The sequence below is a fragment of the Ceratotherium simum genome, chromosome 22 (genome assembly GCF_057802395.1).
Source record: "Ceratotherium simum simum isolate JZ-2026a chromosome 22, ASM5780239v1, whole genome shotgun sequence".
NCBI classification, from domain to species: Eukaryota; Metazoa; Chordata; class Mammalia; order Perissodactyla; family Rhinocerotidae; genus Ceratotherium; species Ceratotherium simum.
The window spans coordinates 7,658,378-7,681,772 of NC_141921.1; the positions used below are offsets into that span (position 1 = coordinate 7,658,378).

The following is a 23,395-nucleotide window of genomic DNA, read 5'->3' on the forward strand; positions in this document are numbered from 1 at the left end:
AAAGCCATTTTGGTTTGTATGCTTGTGTGCTAGTAACTAATTTTAAAAATTGTAGGGATTTGGCCTTGACTGAGCAAATCATGAAAAATAGTTTTTTATGTTATACAAGTAACTTTCCAGGATTTTAGGAAATGTCTTTTTATTGATAAGAAGAAGAAATCTTGCTTTGGGAAAAATGGGGGAAACTTGATATATTCCTAGACGGTAATTTTCTATTTAAAATTTGTTTGAGTTTGCGGTGTGAATAGCACCATCTTTAGAAAGTCACTAACTAGCTTTGTTGTTATAAAAATTGCTTCCTTGCTGTGGATCTGTTTAAGTGCGAGTGTTGGGCTAGATATTCTTCTCAAAGCCCTTCTATCACTGAAATCTTTTGATTCTAACCTAACAGTAGAAAAGCAAAGATAATGTTCCAGCTACTAAAGGAATGGAAGGGATACTGAACTCTTGAGTGGAGTAACTTAAATTATTATTTACTATAATATATTTTGATGAAAGTGAAGAATGTTTTTTATTTTTTTTTGGTGAGGAAGATCAGCCCTGAGCTAACATCTGTGCTAATCCTCCTCTTTTTCCTGAGGAAGACCGGCTCTGAGCTAACACCTATTGCCACTCCTTCTTTTTTTTTTTTTACCCCCCAAAGCCCCAGTAGATAGTTGTATGTCATAGCTGCACCTCCTTCTAGTTGCTGTATGTGGGACTCGGCCTCAGCATGGCCGGAGAAGCGGTGTGTCGCTGCGCGCCCGGGATCCAAACCCGGGCCGCCAGTGACGGAGCGCACGCACTTAACTGCTAAGCCACGGGGCCAGCCCTGAAGAATGTTTTTTAAATGATAGTTTAAAAAAATATGTTGTCTATTCTTTGAGGACTTGTTTTTTATAACTGCAGTTAAATCCGTTTCACTATTATTTAACTTGTGATCTTTTTTATATTACAGTCTGAAGATAAGGTCAAATATGATGCGATTTTTGATAGTTTAAGCCCAGTGAATGGATTTCTGTCTGGTGATAAAGTGAAACCAGTGTTGCTCAACTCTAAGTTACCTGTGGATATCCTTGGAAGAGTAAGATATTCTTAAATTTGAAATGTAATTTTTATGTATTTTAACTACCAGGAGCACTTATAGCTCATTGTTAAAAAATACAAAGATCTTCTTTTAAAGTTGCGTTGTTACAGAATTTTTTGTGTTCTGACTTAATATGTAAAGTTACTGCTGATTTATTTCTTTGGTTATTCCTTCTAAAATATGAGTGTTTGATAAGCCCCTTAAGTAGGTCCGTTTTTCTTTGTGCTGTACACTCTGACCTCTGAATTCCTTGCCTTAATTTCCAGAGACCATTGGTATTTTACATTTGCCACCTACTCCGTGGCTGTATCATGGGGCCTTGTCATAAGGAATAGTTTCATGTCTGAAATTGTAACGTCTACTCTCTAAATAGAACTTCCTGTCTTTCTAGATCTCTTTCCTAGACACTTGCAAGACTAATTCTTTGACTTCATCAAGACCTTTAAATCTCAGACTGCTTTACTTTCCCCATCTTTTGAATTTACTTTTTTCCTCATCCAACCTGGATTTTTTTGGTCCACAGTTTCATGTCAGTATCCTAGCTCTCTTTGCCATGTTTTCTGACTTCTCTCCTGCCTGGTGAAAATGCAACTTTACATGAAGCTAATTGTCTACCTTCTCTGTGGTTGCATATGGAGTACTGAGAAAGTCTAATAAAGATTGGTATCATCATAATTTCATGATCACCAACTTCACTGGGGCTTTCCCTACTGCCAGCTACTCTTGTGATATTTCGATAGTGATTTCTCTCTATCCCTCTTCGTATTTCAAACCTTATCTCCTTTCATTAAACCTCCAGCCCTTTAATCCAGGGCTTAGTCAGACTACATAGGGTTAAATCCTGGCTGCACCATTTCTTAGCTGTGTGACCTTTGGCAAATCATTAGAAAACCATATCTTAGTTTCTTAATCTTTAAAATGAGCATGATTTCCGGTTTATAGGGTTGTAAGAATTAAATGTGATAATGTACGTAAAGTACTTAGCACAGCACTTGGTACGTACTCTTTGAATGCTAGCTGCCATGATGATGATGATGAAGGTGACAACGACTACCACCATACCACCAGTAGTAGTACTACTGGATCAGTGTTGTATAGGTTAGGTGCTCAATCAGTATTAATTTAAAATTCGTTTTCTAGTATTGTTTCCCACTAATCATTTCTCCACTCTGTGGTCAGTGTGAGATTTCTAAACTGCAGATTTAGTCCTGTTATGGTTTTTTTTTTTTTTTTGTGAGGAAGATCAGCCCTGAGCTAACATCCGTGCTAATCCTCTTCTTTTTGCTGAGGAAGACCGGCTCTGAGCTAACATCTATTGCCAATCCTCCTCCTTTTTTTTCCCCAAAGCGCCAGTAGATAGTTGTATGTCATAGTTGCACATCCTTCTAGTTGCTGTATGTGGGACACAGCCTCAGCATGGCCGGAGAAGCGGTGCGTCGGTGCGCACCCGGGATCCGAACCTGGGCCGCCAGTAGCGGAGCGCGCACACTTAACCACTAAGCCACCAGGCTGGCCTGAGTCCTGTTATATTTTGACTTAAAACGTCTTAGTAGCTTTCCGTTGTGTTTAGGCTGAAGTCCAAACTCCTTTCAAGGCATTTAATGACCAAGCACTTGCTTATCTCCATTCCTGTTTCTCACCAGTACACTTTCTCTTCCTCCTCCAAGTAAAATTTTGTTGAATGACTTAAATATCTTTTTTCCAAGGATTTAACATAGTTTTATAATGGTTCTAAAGCTATGGGAACTACTCTAGATTTAGAGCAAATCTACCAGGACCTTTTAGATTTTATTTCTTCTTTGTAAGCCCTGGACATTAGCTAGTTAAAGGTTAATGACGCAGTATTCGTTGGGTATTTCTTTTAGTTGATTAGAGATTCTGTAGTATAGGGAAAACAATAATGGACTTAGTTGGAAGTCCTCACATTGAAAACTAGTTATGCTACTTAATAATAGTTGCATGAACCTGGATAAGTCATGTCTAAAACAGGGTTGATAGTACCACATGGATTTGTTGCATGAATTAACTGAGATGACGTTTGTGAAGAAGCATTGTAGTTTGTTTAAAGTACTGTGTACGTAATTGTTTTCTAACTGGAGAGGAACAAAATATTTTCTTTAAAAATCTGTAAAGATATTTCTATTTAAAAAATATTAAGAGTTATTACTTCTTTTTACAGTAATGTTAATATAGCACATAATAGTGATATAGTAAAATGATGAGCATAATTGAAATTTCTCAGAGAAATAGATATTATAGTGTTTAGGCGAAACTTTCCCCCCATTTATGTATTTGGTTTTTACGAGTAGCAAATGAAATGAAAGAACATTAATCTTTCTCAATTCTTTGCTTTTTAAGGTTTGGGAGTTGAGTGATATTGACCATGATGGTATGCTTGACAGAGATGAGTTTGCAGTTGTAAGTAACCTACTACTCTGAAAATCTTAAACATTTTAATGGTTTTCTCAAGTGAAAATTTCCTCTTTTAGTTCATCCTTAGAGGAAAACTGTATTTCCCTAAGATTCTTGGTAGGAATATTTTTTTTTTTTTTTGAGGAAGATTGGCCGTGCACTAACATCTGTTGCCAGTCTTCCTCTTTTTTCTCCCCAAAGCCCCAGTACATACTTGTGTATTATAGTTGTAGAGTTGTAGCTCTTTTACATGGGATGCTGCCTCAGTATGGCTTAGTAAGCAGTGAGTAGGTCTGTGCCCAGGATCTGAACTGGTGCACCCCGGGCCACCGAAGCGGAACACGCAAACTTAACTGCTCCACCACCGGGCGGGCCCCAGTATGAGTATTTTTCCCTAGAATTTATGGGTAGTCAATAAATATTTTTAAACAAATGGATAATAGAAAATGTATGTTTTTGCCGTCTTCATTTTATTTGACCTTCAAGTATGCAGGAATATATGCTTTGGATAATGCACTGTAAAGATGCTGAATGGTATTATCTTTTGTATCCCCACTTGACCAGGCATCTCAGTACCTGCTTCTCCAATGGAATAATATCACTTCAAATATACCCCCAAATTTTCACATTTATTTCATTAAAGGAAAACATGAATAACACTTCAGTTTCATGTCATTTAGGAAGGCAGACAGTGTTTTGACATCTTATCTGAAGACATGTTGTCCTTAGTAATGGGATGGTTAATTGCAAAATGAGTTGTATTCATCTCTTCCTTAAAGGTTAGATAATGCTCTGCTGTGAGCTCATGAATGGTAAATCTCTAATCCCCATTTTAATCTCTTATTTGATAATTAGTCTGTTCAAATTTTCTCTCTCTATTTTGCTAAGGAATTGTCCATTGCTTTGACTTGCAAACTTGTTATCACAGATTTGTGTTATTCTTTTTAATCTCTTCTGGGTTTGTGGTTGTGCTCCTTTCTCATTCCAAATCTTATGTGTTTTTGTTCCCTCTCAGTTTTGGCTTAATTGGATTTTATCTAGTTTATTGATTTTTTTTTTTTATTTAAAAAGAGCCATCTGTTGGGTTTATTTATCTTTTCTATTATGTTTTGACTTTTTATTTCATTCTTTTCAGCTTTTAGCTTAATTTCTTCTTCCTAGTTTCTTATGGTTTACTTTTTTATTTTTGATTTCTGAAGATGAGTACCAAGTCACTTTATTTTTTATCATCTTGAATATTAAAATCATTTAAAGGACATATTTTTCCCTGAATACAGATTTAGCTGGATTCCATAGATACTGGTACAAAGTATTCTCCTTTTCACTACTTTTTAGATAATTTTTAGTTTTCTTTGATCATCTGTTTAGGAATATATTTCCTGATTTCAGTGTAGTTAAGTTTGTTTGGTTTTTGTTAACTTTGTATATACTTTTATTTTTATTTATTTATTTATTTATTTTTTAAAATAATTTTTTATTTATTTATTTTTTTCCCCCCAAAGCCCCAGTAGATAGTTGCACGCCACAGCTGCACATCCTTCTAGTTGCTGTATGTGGGACACGGCCTCAGCATGGCAGGAGAAGCGGTGTGTCGGTGCGCCCCCGGGATTCAAAGCTGGGCCGACAGCAGCGGAGCGCGCGAACTTCACCGCTAAGCCACGGGGCCAGCCCTGTATATACTTTTAGCTTGATTAGATTATGACTAGAGAATGTAGTCTTTAAAATCTCTACTTAAAAAAATTTGCTGGGGCCAGCTCTGTGGCGTAGTAGTTAAATTCGAGCTCTGCTTCGGCGGCCCGGGGTTCATGGGTTCAGATCCCGGTGCAGACCTACACACAGCTCATCAAGCCGTGCTGTGGGGGCATGCCACATACAAAAAAAATAGAGGAAGATTGGCATAGATGTTAGCTCAGGGACAATCTTCCTCAAGCAAAAAAAGAGGAAGATTGGCAACAGATGTTAGCTGAGGGCCAGTCTTACACACACACACACAAATTTGTTAAGGTTTTCTTTGTTGCCAAGTTCATGACCTATTTTTACATTTCTGTTTGGAAGATATTAGACTTCTAGAAATCTATCGTGTTGATTTTATTGATTATTTTCCAGTTTCTCTTTGTCCGTTTCTTTTTTTTTTTTTGCTCTTTCATAAATTTTATTCTGTTTATATCCCAAGAGCCAAATGAAATAGGCAGAATGCATGTTATCACATTTGAAAAAAAAAAATACAGAAATAGAGACTTCAAGTTACTTGAGTTGGTGGTCATAGGTCCCTAGTCTTTTTTATTTTAATTTGGGTGATATTTGGGCCATGGCAGGGGATACTCCCTCACAATGTTAACAAAAGTTATCCCAGCTATATATCAAGGGTTGAATGTTTGTGGGATGTTTTAGGGAAAGGTGGTGTATCAAAGAGATTTGGCTGATGAGGTACTTTGAAAGACTGTCAAACTCTCTATATTAACTTTTTTTAAAATGGTTTTTGTGTTAAGAATATTAGTACAAAATCTTTGCATTGGTAAGATGTGTAGAGGGATTTTTTTTCTTAAAAAGACAAAAATTAAGAATTTCAAAGGAACGTTTGTTTGTATAAGCATAGTTAGGATAGGTAGGGAATAGTATTATCCTCGTGTGACAAACTGTAGTATATGTTAAGGTAAGTGAATAAACACAGTTTATCTTATATGCCCTGAAGCCTTTTCTTAGGCAACTTACTCTCTTTTTTTAATAAAAGTAAACCTTTATTAAAAGAGTAATTTAAGAATAAACAACATATCTGTAGGAAATTACTACTTAAAAAAATAGTGAAAACCCGTATACCTTCTCCTAGATTTACTATTTTTAACTATTTTGCCATATTTGGTTTCTTTCTATGTGCATTCATCAGCACTTGTTTCCAACTCTATCATGCTTAGTGCCTTTAATTTTGAAATCCAGCTTGTGTGATACTAATATTGCTTCTGCTCTTTTTTATTTGGATTACCTGATAGTTCTAAGGTTTAGAATGTCTCTCTCGAAAATGGGGCATTACTGTGTTTTAGTTTTTTACCTAATTTGACAGTTTTTGTCTTTTAAGATAACGACAGATATGTTGATTTTATTCCCCCTACCTTATCTATTTATTTTACATTATTATTTTCTCTCTTTTTTTTAGTTTCTTATTGTTACTGGTTATCAAGTTGTGGTTCATTCATTTTTCCCATCTTATTAGTGTGGAAATTCTGTAATGTCTGTTCCATTAATGGTTAATATACCTTTCCCTGTGCTTACCATACTTATTTCTCCAGTATTTGAAAACAAGATTGTTAACCCTCACTCCAGTAAAACGAGACCCTTAGACTATTTTCGCTTCTTTTCTTTCTCCTTCAGCTCGACTTCTCAAGATTTTAGAACATTTTTTGCAACTAAAATTCTAGATTTTACTTAATTTACTTCTTTTGGTTCTAGGATTTTCCATGTAGTTTTGTCAATATTAATAGTCTCACTAGCATTCTTTTGGGTAGAATTTGCCTGATATATTTTTTTCCATCTTTTTACTTTCATGAATGGGACAACATAGTCCATACTGTTTTTAAAAATTATAATTACTGGGGCTGGCCCAGTGGCACAGCGGTTAAGTCAGCACGTTCCACTTTGGTGGCCCGGGATTCGCAGGTTTGGATCCTGGGTATGGACCTGCTTACCACTCATCAAGCCATGCTGAGGTGGCATCCCACAAAGAAGAACTAGAAGGACCTACAACTAGGATATACAACTAGGTACTGGGGGCTTTGGGGAGAAAAAAGAAAAAAAAGAGGAAGATTGGCAACAGATGTTAGCTCTGGGCCAATCTTCCTCCAAAAAAAATTATAATTATAACAACATAGCCAGTGTAACTTAAACTGTAAGTCATTGATTTTTATCTTTGTTTACAAGCATCAGTATTTTTAAAAGCGTTGATCTTAGGCTTCTTTGAAAATTGAAGTAATTTTTAAAATACACTTGCGATAGTGGAATAACTCTGAACATTTTAAATTATCTTCCTAAATAATTAAATATAAAGGTAATGTACTTATTCACATGATCAGTTCTTTTGGACTGTGGCAATTTATACTCTGCCAGTTTTCTGGTTTGTTGAAGTATAGCATAGATTTTTTCATAATATCTTATATTACTAATTAAAACTGGATTCAATATGAGAATATGTTCAAGACTTACCTCTAAAATTCTTACCCTTTTCTTTTTGGATTAAATGGTGCTTTTTGTTGGTTTTAAAGACCTAGTATCTGCTCTATATTTATTTTTTGAATGGGAACAAATAAATATGAAGTTAATGAAAGATTCTAACTTGGTTTGTTGAATTACACTATGGATTTTTTTTTTCAGTAACTTCTTTTTTCACTAATGAACCAAAACTTGATTGAACCTGAATCTTTATGTTTGAGACTTGCCTTTAAACTTCTTAACCAACTTCTTTCTTTCCTTTTATAGCATAAATGAGATTTTCAGTGGGTTTATTTTTTTAATTGGAGTAAATAAAGTTGAAGTTAGTGAGAGATTCTAACTTGTATAACTTCTGTTGCTGTGTGAACCTTTAATGAATGGTCCTTGTTTCTTTTCAAATGTAAATGCTTTTTCATATTTTCTGAAACCTAGTGGATTAATTAAAAATCCAGAATCTAGAATATCTTTGAGATTTTTTTTTTTAGCTGGATTTGTAAAGGTCAGGCCTTGGCATGCCTTGGGTGTTCTGGCCACAACTAAAATGACTTTTGAGAAGTGTGTGTGTGTATGTACACCCCAAAAAATAAAATGGATTTTAGAAATAATTCCCATGTCCTTGAATGTGGATTTTTAAATATCTGTGACTATTGCCAGTATTCTCTTTGCTTATTGATGAATTATATGACTCGAGTATAAGGATATTGGAAATATATCTTCCTGAGTTTTACTTCTGACTCATTTAGCTTAGTAGAAAGTCTCTGACAGGGCATTAAGTTTTGCGAAAGGGCCAGATTTTCCTCTCTGATGTCATTTTGAAAACTCAAAATGTATATAAAATTTTAGTATTGGTATTGAACCAAGGGAAGTGACTAATAATCATGTTAAAGTTTATTGTTTTCTTTGTCGGGATGAATTCCACAAGTTTGCAGTACTGTTCTGTGAAATAGTTCTTTGTTTTATTGAGGCTGAAACTACTGCTTTTAAACTTAAAGAGAAGAGTTCTAAATCTAGTAATTTAGTATTTGGTAAATGAACTTATGCTCATGTTTTTTAGAGTTGGACAAGATCCTATAAATTAGTTCCTCTAAGCAGAGCAGTTAGTAGTAGAGCCAGGGCTGAACCTGGGCTTTCGAGGTCGTGTTTTTTTTTTTTTTTTAAATAAACTAAATTTGGGGATGGTTTTATATTTACAGAAAAGTTGCAGAGATAGTGCAGAGAGTTCCCCAGTACCCCTCACCCACTTTCCACTATTGTTAACATATTACATTACTGTGGTACATTTGTTAAAACAAACCAACATTAGTACATTACTGTTAATCAAACTCTCCAGGCTTTATTTGAGTTTCACCAGTTTTTCCTTTCTGTCCCAGGATCCACTCTAGGCTACCACATTGTATTGAATTGCTGTGTCTCCTCAGTCTCTCTGGTCTATGATAGTTTCTATCTTGCCTTGTTTTTCTATGACCTTGGCATTATCGAGGAGTACTAGCTAGGTATCCTAGCTGTCTCCCAATCTAGGTTTGTCTGATGTTTTTCTCATGATTAGCCTGGGGGTATGGGTTTTTTGAAAGGATACTGCATATGTGAAGTGACCTTCTCATCACATTTATCAGAGGGGTACATGATGCCCACATGCCATCACTGGTGGTGTTAACCTTCATCACTTGGTTAAAGTGATGTTTGCCAGATTTCTCCACTATAAAGTTACTTTTTTTCCCCTTTTCCTACTCTATTCTTTGGACAGATAGTCTCATGCCCTTTTGACTTTGTATTCTGTCTTCATATCTATCTATTGGTTTTTACCTTCTCACCAAGCCTTAACTTTTTCTGTCAGGTAAGTTCTTAGACTGAAAGTGGTCTAAATTTTGTCAGCATTTGTTGAGTCCTTATCATGCGAAGAGTTTTTGGCATTTGGAGATTTATAAAGGACCTGTACGTGTCTAATATTAACGTGTTCACGTTGTATGGAAATTAACTTTGTATGTTTGCTTCTTTTATTTGGTTGTATAACTGAGAAATGTTTTTGCTTTTGTATTTCTAGTGCCCAGCACAGTGCCTGGTGACTAGAAATTTCTCAGTAAATGTTTTGTTGAACTAAATTGGTGAAAGAAACTTTTGTTACTTGGAAAACACAGGAAACACCTGATATTTTCATCCCAAATTGCTATTTTAAGAAATTATAACTGGCAATTCAAATAATTAAGTAGACCATTGAGCAAATAAAACTCCTAAGGAAACTCCTAAAATACTAGTTCTCAAAGTATGATCTCCCATCAGCAATATCAGCATCACTAGTGAACTTAATAGAAGTGCAAATTTTCAATCCTTGCCCCAGACCAACTGAATCAGAATGTCTGAGATAGGGTTGAAAAACCTGCGATTTAACAAACCCTCCAGGTGATTCTGATGGCCACTAAAATTTGAGAAATACTCCCAAAAAAGTATAGAGAAAAAAAAATCAAAGAAAGTAAGTAGCTACTGGTAATTGACTGCAACAGTGAAACTAAATCCCCTCTTTCCCTGCTATCCCTGAATAAGCGCAAGTTTATTTTTGATGCTTTTACTTTGAAATCATCAAAAAGATGTTCTAAATGCTTCTTAGTTAAGTGTCTATCTCTAGCTGTATAAATGAATTTGCTAGTACATTTCAATTTAAAAACAAGTTGCCAGCCAGATGTTTTTGTGTGAGTCTGGTACATCATTTGATGTAGTTGCTGTATTTGTTTCAGTGGCAGACTTTGATTAGGATAAAGTTCAATATAATAAGAAAACAAATAAAATCACAACCCAGCAGTATATTGTTTGCTTATTCTGTTGTATTTGGTGGAAAAATTTTTGGCTTCAGTTTTGTCGGGCAAACTATTTTCAAGGCAACATGAAATTAATATATTTTTTTAACTTCCAAAAAGGTGTTGTGTATTGGCATCAGAAGGCTGACATTGCTTTTTTGCTTCTAGTGTCCACTTTTCCAGCAAATGACTCCCATCTGCAGCAAGGGGGATGCTGACCTTTAATGTGCATGTTAGTCACTTTCAGATCAGTGCCAATCTAATAATATTACATATATTGTGAATTTGCTTGAAAGTGTGTATTAGCCAGATTGTTTTCTTTCTAGAGTTTTAAGCTTTTGGAGATGGAAAGTTTGTTTCTAAAACTGAAATTCTTCAAATTGACTAGTGAACGGGGAGAGGAGAATTCTTGGTTTGGGTCAAATGATTAAATGATTAGTGCAGGACAGACAGCATAGCATCACCTGGGAACTTGTTAGAAATGCAAATTCTCTGGCCCAACTCCAGACTTATTGATTCTAGCATTCTGGGAGCAGGGCACAGAAATCTGTGCTTTATCAAGCTGTCCAGATAATTCTGATGCTTGCTAAATTTGGGTACCAATGGGTTAAAGGTTAGTTTTATCGCTTGTAGGGAAGAGCATGGTAATGTAAAATTACACTTGCACTCCTAATAAAGCTGATCAAATCTGGAAAAAACAAGAGCTTTGTAGCCAGAAAATCTTGGTTTGAACCCTTCTCTATCATTTCTTAAAATTATATTGAGCAGGCTACTTATCATCTCTGAGCCTCAGTTTCTTCATCTGTAAAATGATATTAGTAATCTCAGAAATCATGGGTCATTGTTGTATTAGGTGCTCAATCAATATTGATTTGAAGGCCCCACAAAACTTAACTTAGAAGCAAACTTCTTTTTGGGGAGAATTGTCATTTTCAATGGAATAAAAAATATTAAGAAGAAACACTCAAGCTTCCTCCCAGTTCCTGTTGGAATCTTTCTGGAGGTTCCAAGTTGCCTTGTGTAATTTCATATGCTTGAAGATAGTCATGGGAACTTTTTTCTTTTGAAAGTTTTAAAGGTGCCTTGAATTCTTTAAGATGGAGGGTATATCCTAGGTCAGTCTGTATGCAAGTTGTCCCACTTTGTGCAAGTGCTTTATGTATTTAATAATTAAAATTAATTTAATAGGTAATACATTCTCATGGTTCAGAAATCAGTACAATATAAGAACATATTCAGTGGAAAAAATATCAGTTCCAACCTTGTCCTCAACTGCTCCATTTACACCTACTCTAAAACCACCTAACTCCTTTTCTTAGTTTCTTGTTTATCCTTCTAGAATTTCTTAATGCAAATATAAACAAATATGAATAATTATTACCCCCAACCACAAAAGATAACACATTATACACACTGCTCAACACTATACTTTTTTCATGTTTAACAATATCTTCAATATGTTTTCACATAGAGAGCTCTATGATTCTTTTTCCTGGTCAGCTTTGTTGAGGATTGGTTTACATACTATGAACTACGTTTAGTTTATGTATATACTTTCATGAGTTTTGACAATTGTATATACCTGTGAAGGTTTGAAGGTACCACCACAGTTATGATACAGAGTGTTTCCCATGGGCTTTTTGTAGTTGTTTCATAGTATTTCATACTATTTCATTGTATGGATGTACCATAATTTTTTTAACCAGTCTTCTGTTGATGGGCACTTGGGTGCTGATACAAACAATTCTGTAATTAATAACCTTTTTCATACCACGTTACCTTTGTAGACGGGTAAGTCTGAGGATAGATTCCCAGATTTGGAATTGCTGAGCCAAAGGGGCAATAAATAAATTTGGTAGATGTTGTCAGTTTGCCCTTTATGGGCTTGGTTCCAGTTTGAGCTCCCACTGGCAATGTATGAGAGTGCCTGTTTGCCCAGCCTAGCTAACAGAGTATATTATGAAACTTTGAATTTTTGCCAATTAGGTGGAAAATAGTATTTTAATATAGTTTTACAGTTTTCTTGTGAGTGAAAATGAGCATATATTAGTATGTTTTAAAGGATGGGCCATTCGTAGTATTTACTTTTCTGTAAAATATCTGTTGATACTTTACTTATTTTCTTCTTGGATTTTGGTTTATCTTCTGTTAATTTCTAGGAATTTTTTATATATTAGGGAGATTAGCTCTTTCCTTGCAAATATTTTTTCCCAGGTTGTTTGCTTTTTTTGAGGAAGATCAGCCTTGAGCTAACATCTGATGCCAATCCTCCTCTTTTTTCTGAGGAAGCTTGGCCCTGAGCTAACATCCGTGCCCATCCTCCTCCACTTTATATGGGATGCTGCCACAGCATGGCTTGACAAGCAGTGCGTCGGTGCGCGCCCGGGATCCGAACTGGTGAACCCCGGGCTGCCGCAGCGGAGCGTGCGCACTTAACCACTTGAGCCACCGGGCTGGCCCCAGGTTGTTTGCTTTTGACATTACAAGAACTTTAGGTGAAGAGTGTGCGTCTAAGTTTTTGCTACTCAGGATATCTTCCTAAAAGTTGCTTAGCTTTGATTTATTTCCTTTTTCCCTCCTTCCTATTGTCTTTCCCTCTTTCTCCTCCTTTCCTTCCCAGCCTAATTTCTTTAAAAAAGGATTTGAGACAGCTTGACGATGCTTTGTTGTTGAACAATAATCAATTCAATGAGTGAATGTTGTTAAATGATTTTAATATATATGACCCTGGTTCATCTATTTTGAAGGCCATGTTTTTGGTATACTGTGCATTGGAGAAAGAACCTGTGCCAATGTCCTTGCCTCCAGCCCTGGTGCCACCTTCTAAGAGAAAAACGGTCAGTATATCAGGCTCTATGTGGTTGACCTCCTCTTCAGCATCAGCCAAGGAACCTTACCACTCCTTACCACCTGTAGGCATTTTACCTACCAAAGCACCGTTAAGACAGGTATAGATTTATCAGTGTTAGAGGACTTTTTTTAAAAACAAAATGCATGGCATTTAACAGTTGGTTGCTTGATGAAGATAGAAGGAGCAAAGGGAGCAAAGGTTTAGAGCTCCCTCTGGTTGAACCTGCATAATGTGATGTCCCAGAGAAGACAGATAATCCTTCTCCTGCATTTGGCCTTGCTTAGGTCATATGGATGTTTCATTGGCTTTGCCTTGATCTACCTAGAATTAAAGTTGGAGATAGAAGATACTCCATGCTAATCTGGCGTGCTTGCCCTGGCATAGTTAATAGGTGTTTTTGTTTATTTAATCTCTAGTTAACTCTTGATTCTTTGGGATCAAATTATCCAATTTTAGATTGCCCAAAGCTTTTTGTCCCTCCATCCTGCTTCTTGTCAGGCTGAGTAAAGGAAAAATAATGACAGGATATGCAAATCAGCCAGTTCAGCTGCAGTTAAGAATGCTGAATGAAACTATTAAAAGTAGAGATTGAGGGGCCGGCCCCATGGCATAGCGGTTAAGTGTGCATGCTCTGCTCCTGGCGGCCTGGGTTTGGATCCCGAGCACGCACCGATGCACCGCTTGTCAGGCCATGCTGTGGCAGCGTCCCATATAAAGTAGAGGAAGATGGGTGCAGATGTTAGCCCAGGGCCAGTCTTCCTCAGCAAAAAGAGGAGGATTGGCGTGGATGTTAGCTGAGGGCTGATCTTCCTCACAAAAAAAAAAAAAAAAGTGGAGATTGAGAATTATCTGAATATTTTGTTTATACAGACTCTCCCAGTTACCCATATTAATGTGGTCATTCATAAGTCAAGAGTTAACTGTGCTTGAATTTACTTATTATTTATTTGTTTATTTTTTAAATTTTTTGTTTATTGGAGTAACGTTGGTTTATAATATTGTATAAATTTCAGGTGTACATCATTATACTTCTATTTCTGCATAGATTACATCATGTTCACCACCAAAATACTAATTACAACCCATCACCACACACATGTGCCAAATTATCCCTTTCACCCTCTTCCCTCCCCCCTTCCCCTCTGGTAACCACCAATCCAATCTCTGTCTCTGTGTGTTTGTTTGTTGTTGTTATTATCTACTACTTAATGAGTGAGATCATACGGTATTTGACCTTCTCCCTCTGACTTATTTCACTTTGCAAAATACCCTCAATGTCCATCCATGTTGTCACACATGGCTGGATTTCATCATTTCTTATGGCTGAGTAGTATTCCATTGTGTATATATATCACATCTTCTTTATCCATTCGTCCTTTGATGGGCACTTAGGTTGCTTCCAAGTCTTGGCTATTGTGAATAACGCTGCAATGAACACAGGGGTGCATGTATCTTTACACATTGGTATTTTCAAGTTCTTTGGATAAATACCCAGCAGTGGAATAGCTGGATCATATGGTAGTTCTATCCTTAATTTTTTGAGGACTCTCCATACTGTTTTCCATAGTGGCTGCACCAGTTTGCACTCCCACCAGCAGTGTATGAGAGTTCCCTTCTCTCCCCATCCTCTCCAACACTTGTTGTTTCCTGTCTTGTTAATTATAGCCATTCTGATGGGCGTTTACTTATTATTTAAAAGAAAAAAAGTAAAATGGGCATCTGTAAATATAATCCCAACTGACCTATATTTTTCTTCTGTAATATTCTCTTCACCACAGCATTTCCATTGGGGTGTGATGGAAGTGATACACTGTTGCTGTAGTTAGTGGGGTAGAATTGCTCAGCATTTGTGACAGATACTGTAATGGGTTGAAAGAGTGACACTTCAAAGTTTGTTTCATTTTGGCAGAAATACTATATATATATATTTTTTCTTGTAGTGGGTTGTATCCCCTGCAGATAAAGCTAAATATGATGAAATCTTCCTGAGAATTGATAAAGATATGGATGGATTTGTGTCTGGATTGGAAGTCCGTGAAATCTTCCTGAAGACAGGTTTACCTTCTACCATACTAGCCCATATTTGGTAAGACTTTATTTAAATTAATTTATAATTTTATTTATTTATTTTTTTTCCCCCAAAGCCCCAGTAGATAGTTGTATGTCATAGCTGTACATCTTTCTAGTTGCTATATGTGGGACGCGGCCTCAGCATGGCCGGAGAAGTGGTGCGTCGGTACGCGCCCGGGATCCGAACCTGGGTCGCCAGCAGCGGAGCGTGTGCACTGAACCACTGAGCCACGGGGCTGGCCCTAAATTAATTTAAAAAACAAATATAGTTTTGTATCAACTCTAGTTTTGTGCATTCTTATTTTTAGGCGTTTGTAAATAGGATAGTTTTTGTTTCAGAATTCTTTTTTTTTTTTTTTTTTTTTTTTTGTGAGAAAGATCAACCCGAGCTAACATCCATGCCAATGCCCCTCTTTTTGCTGAGGAAGACTGGGCCTGAGCTAACATCCGTGCCCATCTTCTTCCACTTTATGTGGGACACTGCCACAGCATGGCCTGACAAGTGGTGCGTCGGTGTGTGCCCAGGATCCGAACCTGGGCTGCCAGCAGTGGAGCGCGCGCACTTAACTGCTACACCACGGGGCCAGCCCCTGTTTCAGAACTCTTTATAGAGAAAATTGAAATCTGAGGATTTCTTCTGGGTAATGGACAAAAGCTTGAGAATGGGTTACCTGATGTTTTATAAGATTAACAGTGCCAGTTAATGATTATTAGAATGTTAAAATGCCTCATCTGTTTATATCAGATAATTAACCTTAAATTTTTAAGGGAGAATCTGAAAATCTGAAATTTAAACAGTATAAAAAACAGTATCTTCGGGGCTGGCGCGGTGGCATAGTGGTTAAGTTCGTGCATTCTCCTCAGTGGCCCGGCGTTTGTAGGTTTGGATCCCGAGTGTGGACCTACGCACCATTCGTCAAGCCGTGCTGTGGCAGGCATCCCACATATAAAGTAGAGGAAGATGGGCAGGGATGTTAGCCCAGGGCCAATCTTCCTCAGCAAAAAGAGGAGGATTGGCAACAGGTGTTAGCTCAGGGCCAATCTTCCTCACAAAAAAAAAAAACCTAAAAAAGTATCTTCAAGGCATCCTCATATGATACTGTAGGGTATATGTATACTTTTGTACCTTTACATAGGAATTACACATTTCATCCTTAAAAAAGACAAACTTTAGTGTCTCTAGTGAATTTCACATTAAATGAGATAATGTATATGAAAATGCTTTATCGTGTGCCTGCCACTGTTACACTTTACTATACCAGAGGTTATCTTGAGGTTTTCAAAGGACAGCAGACATCAGAAGTGAAGTTGCACACAGTTGCAAAGAGAAACTTAGAAAAGAACAAAGTGGGACAGTAGATCTGCCTTAAAAGGAACAAGAACCCAAGACTGGGAAAGATTAAATATGTTTAACTAATAATAGCTGCCACTTTTGAGTGCCTAGGCTAGGCGCTATGCTCAGTAAATGTCAGCTGTCGTGGGCTTGGCATTATCCCCAGACTTTTTATGTATTTTGTCTTTAATTCACACAGTAACCTTGCAAGATGGGTGTCATCTCCACTTTAGAGATGAAGAAACTAAGTCTTGGCGAGGTCAAAAAATTTGGCCGAGATCACAAGAAATAAGTAGAAAAGCTGGAATTCGAGATTTCTTTGACATCATAGCCTGTATGTAGTCTTTTTGTCAGGCCATGTTGGCTTTCAATGAATCAAACAGATCAGGACTTCAGAGAGCTGAGCTTTAAAAAAAAGAAAAAGGAGAAGAAAAGAAAAAGCAAATAGAATAAAACATTTGCTGTTTTCTTTCAAGTGATTTTGTAAAGCTTTCCAGATTGCTGCCTTCTCTTCACATGTGATCTGTGTTTGCAGCTGTTGTTTCTGCTTTGACTTGGTGATCCTTATATCCTCCTACTCTTAAGAGTTGCAGGAAGCAAGCCGACATGGAAATTTTTGCTTGTTTTAGAATCATTCTAATGCCACTAATGAATGAAATTTGTTGAAAGTTACGTTTCATTTTAAATATCTTTTAATGTTGAAAATGGTGGGAGTAGAGAATGTTGGGATTTTTTGGCCCAACACAACTCCTACTCTGTAGTGGTTCAGGAAATTTGAAGGAAGGCACAAAGCAATCCCAGATTAGAGGCCTGTGCTCAGCACCAGGGTGAACATTCTCTTTTTTATACCTTTTTAGCTGATCTCTCTCTTTTAACATTTGAGTGCATTTTGGGCAAGCCACAAGTTGTTGTGACATTTTTTTAATTCAACTGATCATTTTTAAAAAGGTACATAGTCATATTACTTTTCGCCTGGATTTTTGGAATGGTAGTTGTGGCATTTATATACTATTCATTTTGTTTATTTGTACAGGGCATTATGTGACACAAAGGGCTGTGGGAAGCTTTCAAAGGATCAGTTTGCTTTGGCTTTTCACTTAATCAATCAAAAGTTAATAAAGGGCATTGATCCTCCTCACATTCTTACTCCTGAGATGATTCCACCATCAGACAGAGCCAGTTTACAAAAGGTAAGACAACTTGAAAGAAAACCTGAATGCACTAAGAGAGAAACAAGTGCTATGTCAGATGATAGACTCAATTTGGATGGAATAGAGGAGAAAATGTATCAGGCTAGGAGCAGAGCAGTATACTGTTGGTGGATTAGTTTGTGCCTAGAAGTATGCTCGAATGCCTTGTATAACACCCTTGGGCTACAGCTTGTTTACCCCAGTGCGTTACACATATGGCAGCCGTGTGTTCCAATCTTAAAATTGGAAAAATGTGATTTTTCCCCTTCTGGATTTGTGAATTAATTTTTATGAATAGGGTGTAAAATTTAAGTGAAATCTCTAAGAATTAAATTATTGTGTTTCATTTTATGATTCACTCTTACGGAAAACAAATACAAATTTGAAAACAAAATCTAGGAGATTATGATTGCTTGGTGCAGTTTTAAATAAATAAATTTTAAAAAACCCAAGAAAAACATTATGTTGAGGAGAAATCTGTGTGGTTTTGTCTTACATATGACCATCTATTTCTGGGCATATGACTGAATTTCATATCTGAATGGCTAGAAGCAGGTTTTAGCTACGTTTGGTTTCTGGTCAGCAGTGGGAATTTTCAAAACTACGTTGTTTTAGCCATGTTGTGCCTTGATTTTTCTTTCCTCATCTAGAAACGCTTCCTAGTATAGTGCATTAACAATATCTTGGCCTTAAAAGAACTTGTATACTCTAGTGGCTATTTGCCTTTAAAAATACATAGTTTGTATCTTTAAATCTTTTGTGACCTGTAAAGTAACCATTGCTGTGGTGATTCTTCAGAGTTATATATAACAGGAGTTGTTAAATTTGTGGTATGAGGAAAGCTCTCTTTAAAATGTCAATAGAATATTTTGGTTTTGCATTAATTTTGTCACATAGGTTAAAGAATCCCATTTTAACAGACCTAATAAAAGTCAAAATTGGACTTTTTCTAAGTCAACTAAGTGGAAATTCACAGCCACCAAGTATAGAAGTTATTTAATGAGTTTTTATCCTATTTAAATAAAATCAATATTTGATTATCTGTTTTGTGAGTTTTTGTGGGGGAAGCATTTTGTGAATTTTTCGAGATTTCTTGTGATATAGGACATGAGCTCTCTACATTGTGGAGAAGGCTAAAAGTGATGCCACCTAGAAAGATAAAGGTTACAAAATTGTATTATGTCCTCTGCTATAACTGTATCTCAGTTATGGAACATTGTTGTTTCATCCTTTCTTTCACCTACATAGAGTGGTTTTTTCCCCTTGCCACCTTTACTGAATCTCCCGCCAACACAAATTACAGATACGACAGAACTTTCTGAACAAATTATGTTTGTTCATTGAAATCTCTGTAACATTAGTAGACACTTCAAGTTGCATCTGCTATACCAAGTTTTTTGTCTGAAGTCCATTAACTAGAGCATAGACACCCTTGTCTATTTGTCAGATATCAGTATTATTCATTAAAATGGGATTTTATCATTGTTGTCTTATCTATTAACCAAAATTTTTAACCTTAAAAATTAAAATTTGCCTTGGTTTTGTCTTTCAAATAATCTCTTTATAATCTGATTTTTTTAGAACTGCATTTTTTGCAGCTTTGACTAATCCCTTTTTGAATTTCGCTCTCCTTTCTGTGTTTTTTCTAGTTTGGACTATTTTTTCCATTCTGCAGCACTCTGCTTTTCAGTTTCTTAACTCTCCTCTCTCAAGGTCAGAGCTTTACTTTATGCCTTTTTTAGCGTTACAGTTTTTGGTTTACCAGATACGTTTTGAAGTTAGAGGTTTTTTATGCAGCAAAGTTGATGCAGAGAAAATACCTAAACAGCATGCTTTGTCACATGTCTGTCACTTGGTCCTTGTGTGCATTTTAACTTGCCGTCCCTAGGCTCTGTGATCCGCTTAAAATCACCAAAGTGGAGTTTTTGTGTGATGCACTAAATAGGGTGAGAGAAAATATTCTGAAAGAAGGGGACATGCTACATTTTTTTTCATATGCCCTTCTTATACTTTATGTATTGTTAGCTGAACTTTTTCCATGCTTCCTGGTTGCATGCCATTTTATTGCTTTAGAATGGGAGTTTAATTTTTGTGTCAGCAATTGAGGAGTGACACAAGCAGTACCAACTACAGTGCACTAATCTTCCTTCTAGAGTCATCTGTGGTGTCACCTTATAACTTGTTTGAGGTTAAACTTATTTGTCTCACTCTTCTTATTCGATGATATTTGTAATAGTGAAAGACTGTCACATGTGAGTCACTTTTTTAGAGTGACAGAAGAGGTGTGGAAGTCATGAGTTTCTTGGAACGCTTGCACCTCTGATAGTGAATTTCTCAGTAACATTTAGGGGATGTAAGTTACTCTTAGTGATAGAAGTGAGACCAAGTGCTGATTTTTCATTTTGTTCACCTGTCAGACTGTCTGGCCAGGCTTAGCTCATAAGTCAGGTTTAGACAGAGTTAAAATCCTAGTGAATACCTGTCACATTTAGAAATCCACTTTAAAATTTCTGATTTAATTTAGGATGATAACGGTCTGTGTAGAAGTGAAACGCAGTAAAACAGTAAGAGATATTTGATACAAATCTGTAGTTAATATAAAATTGAAAATAATATTAATTGAATCCTATTATATGAGTTTTAGTATTTATGGTCAAAACAACCCCCAAAACATCTGAGGACTAGTAATGCAGTGTAGCATAAAGAAATATAGAAGGAATTATTTGCCAAATTTTATGAAGTACCTGTTTATCAGGTTGGCTTTTAGGGCAACGGTTTCATTTACCTAAATGATCTTGATATGCAAATAGTATGGGGCATAGTGTAAAATAGCACTTGAATTTAATTAGACGTCTTCTGATCAATATCTCCTATTAGCTCCATTCAACTTGAAGCAAGTCATTTAATGTGTTTCCTTAGCTCCAAAATAATAATATCTGCCCTACCTACAGCCCAGTTTTCAGATTAGTTTTGAGAATTGACTAATAGATTTGAAAGTGCTTATTAAGTTGTAAACCATCATATAAACGTGAGGAGATGGGATATTGTGAACTTTAAGGTTTCTTCTTCTGTTGTGCAAGTTGGTGACATACATTAAGTTCCTAGCAATATAAGTATTAATACTAAGTTTTATGCTCTGCTGGTAAGGTGCCCGGTGTATCTTAGTTTTACATGTTCAGACCTCAGTTTTAACATTTCCTAACTGTGATTATTCTGTTATTTGTCAGTCTGGTTGTAGCGTTGGGTGTAGTGCTTGAAGGAGCAGTTATCTTTTTGCTCTGACTTCACCCAGCTAAATAAGGAATCAGCAGTGGTTCACAAAGGAGATTGAGCCAGAGTGGAAGCAACTCATTGGGAGGCCATTCATCTTTTAAGAGCATATTCTGTTGAGGAAGTGAATTATAATATTACACTTATAAAATATCATAAAGTTTGTCGAGTGACTTCACATGCAATATTTATTTCATTTAATTTTTAAAGTGGGCAGGGCAGAGATGATTCCCCTATTTTACAGTGAAGCTCATGCAGCTAGTAAAATAGCAGAGTCCAGAATAAACCCAGCTAGATTTTGGTGCCATAAGGACCGTTCAGAGACCAACTTTGACACCTTCATTATTGAAAGAAAACCATATAAAGGATGTCATATTTTTTTTTTTTTTTTTTGATTTTATTTATTTTTTGCCCCCAAAGCCCCAGTAGATAGTTGTATGTCACAGCTGCACACCCTTCTAGTTGCTGTATGTGGGACTCGGCCTGAGGATGGACAGAGAAGTGGTGCCTCGATGCGCACCTGGGATCCGAACCCGGGCCGCCAGCATCGCAGCGCACGCACTTAACCACCAAGCCACAGGGCCGGCCCTAAAGGATGTCATATTTGAAGACAGTTTCATATATGGTGATATTAATATTTACTATGGAACATGCTGAGCAGTTGGTTTTACTTTAAATAGGGTAGACCATTTTAGTATTTAAGTATTTAACAAAGTAAATATTTGTTGAATTGAATAAAATCAACCACTGCTATAATTCTGAGAGTCAACAAAAATTTATATACTTACTCTGTGCCATATGATACAAGTACAAATAAATCACCATCCATCTCCCCAAGAATTTTATACTTCCGTTCAGAAATTAGTTTATAAATTTGATATCTGCTTTACTGTAAGGTTATGGACAGTCTGGGATCGAATGACAAGGACATTGGGATCTGAAGTGGTGGTACATATTATACAACAACAGCTTTTAGAGAATTTAAGGGAAAATGTCTTAGTATATAACTGTATGTTCGTGTGTGTATAAATTGCACTAGATGTGGTTTCCTCAAATGAATTAAAAGTGTTAGTACTACCATAAAATATGTAATACCCTGTATCCATGTCGTGTTTTTAAACACTTTTAATGCTTTGCCACATATAATTTTATAGTAATAATGTATGATTTTGAACTTTTTGTTTTTAGAACATCATAGGATCAAGTCCTGTTGCAGATTTCTCTGCTATTAAGGAGCTAGATACCCTTAACAATGAAATAGTTGACCTACAGAGGTATGTATAGTAAAATTACAACTGATTATGTAAATACACACACACACTCTTTTCTGTTTCTAATTGGTAAATGCTACTTTATTTGGTTAAGTACCATGGTTCTTGAACTGGGAATCAGTGTGCCTTATTTCCTCAAATCTAAGACAAATTTTAATTGCAGGATGCTCTTATTTTCTTACATAGCACTAAAAAAAGAAAAATCATTGCCATATAAACAATGGCATGCCATCAACTATAAGATACTATTTGATATGTACAGTGAAAAATGTGTATCTTAGAATGAATGAAATGTAGTTTTCTTCCAACTTCAGATATTTGAATAACATATTAGGAAAACATTAATACATTTTATGGAAGGAATGTTAAATGCAGACACCATGCCAAGAGGTTTCATAACTGTTCTCTCATTTGATCCTTACAAAAACCTTGTAATTTGAGATAGATGTTATTGTTCCTATTCTACAGGTAAGGAGTTAAGATGCTTAGAGAGGTTATTTTGCCTAAAGTCATACAAACCTGTCAGCAGTAGAACTAATACCTGATCTCAGGACTACTTGATTTGGAGTTGAATCTTCTTTCTTATACATAGGTACTGTGTGGAACAGACTTGAATACAAGTAGATTTGAATCTAAATACAGGAGGTACTATTGATATTTCCTTAATTCTCTTGTTCCCTGGGAAATTTATGGTAATACTCATCGTAAAAATGACCTCCTAAAATTACTTTTTAGAAGGTTAGACCATTTTTCCGTCTACAAGGCATTGGATTTAAATATCACTTTGTATTTACTGCAAACCTTTTTGTTTTTTTAACTTCACAACACTTTGAAGAAGATATTGGCTGATGCTCCTTTGATGGTATTGAGACACAAGGGGATTAAATGATTTATCTGGGCTATATGGCAAGAACTTGGCAATGATCTTTCCTCATCCATGAGA

At 36.1% G+C, this 23,395-nt stretch overlaps 1 protein-coding gene across 6 annotated transcripts in view; it reads left to right on the forward strand.

Annotated features, from left to right (window-relative positions):
- Positions 1-23,395, forward strand: part of EPS15 (epidermal growth factor receptor pathway substrate 15) — a 138,437-nt gene that overhangs the window by 48,715 nt on the left and 66,327 nt on the right. For 3 of the 6 annotated variants that reach the window (XM_087445955.1, XM_004438542.3, XM_087445960.1), the window contains 6 exons: positions 938-1,063; positions 3,425-3,484; positions 13,215-13,304; positions 15,259-15,404; positions 17,755-17,911; positions 22,370-22,455. In XM_087445955.1, the coding sequence (XP_087302081.1) occupies positions 938-1,063; positions 3,425-3,484; positions 13,215-13,304; positions 15,259-15,404; positions 17,755-17,911; positions 22,370-22,455 (665 nt within the window). The remainder of the gene's footprint in view (positions 1-937; positions 1,064-3,424; positions 3,485-13,214; positions 13,305-15,258; positions 15,405-17,754; positions 17,912-22,369; positions 22,456-23,395) is intronic. The other 3 variants (XM_087445957.1, XM_087445959.1, XM_087445956.1) reach the window with 2 other exon arrangements.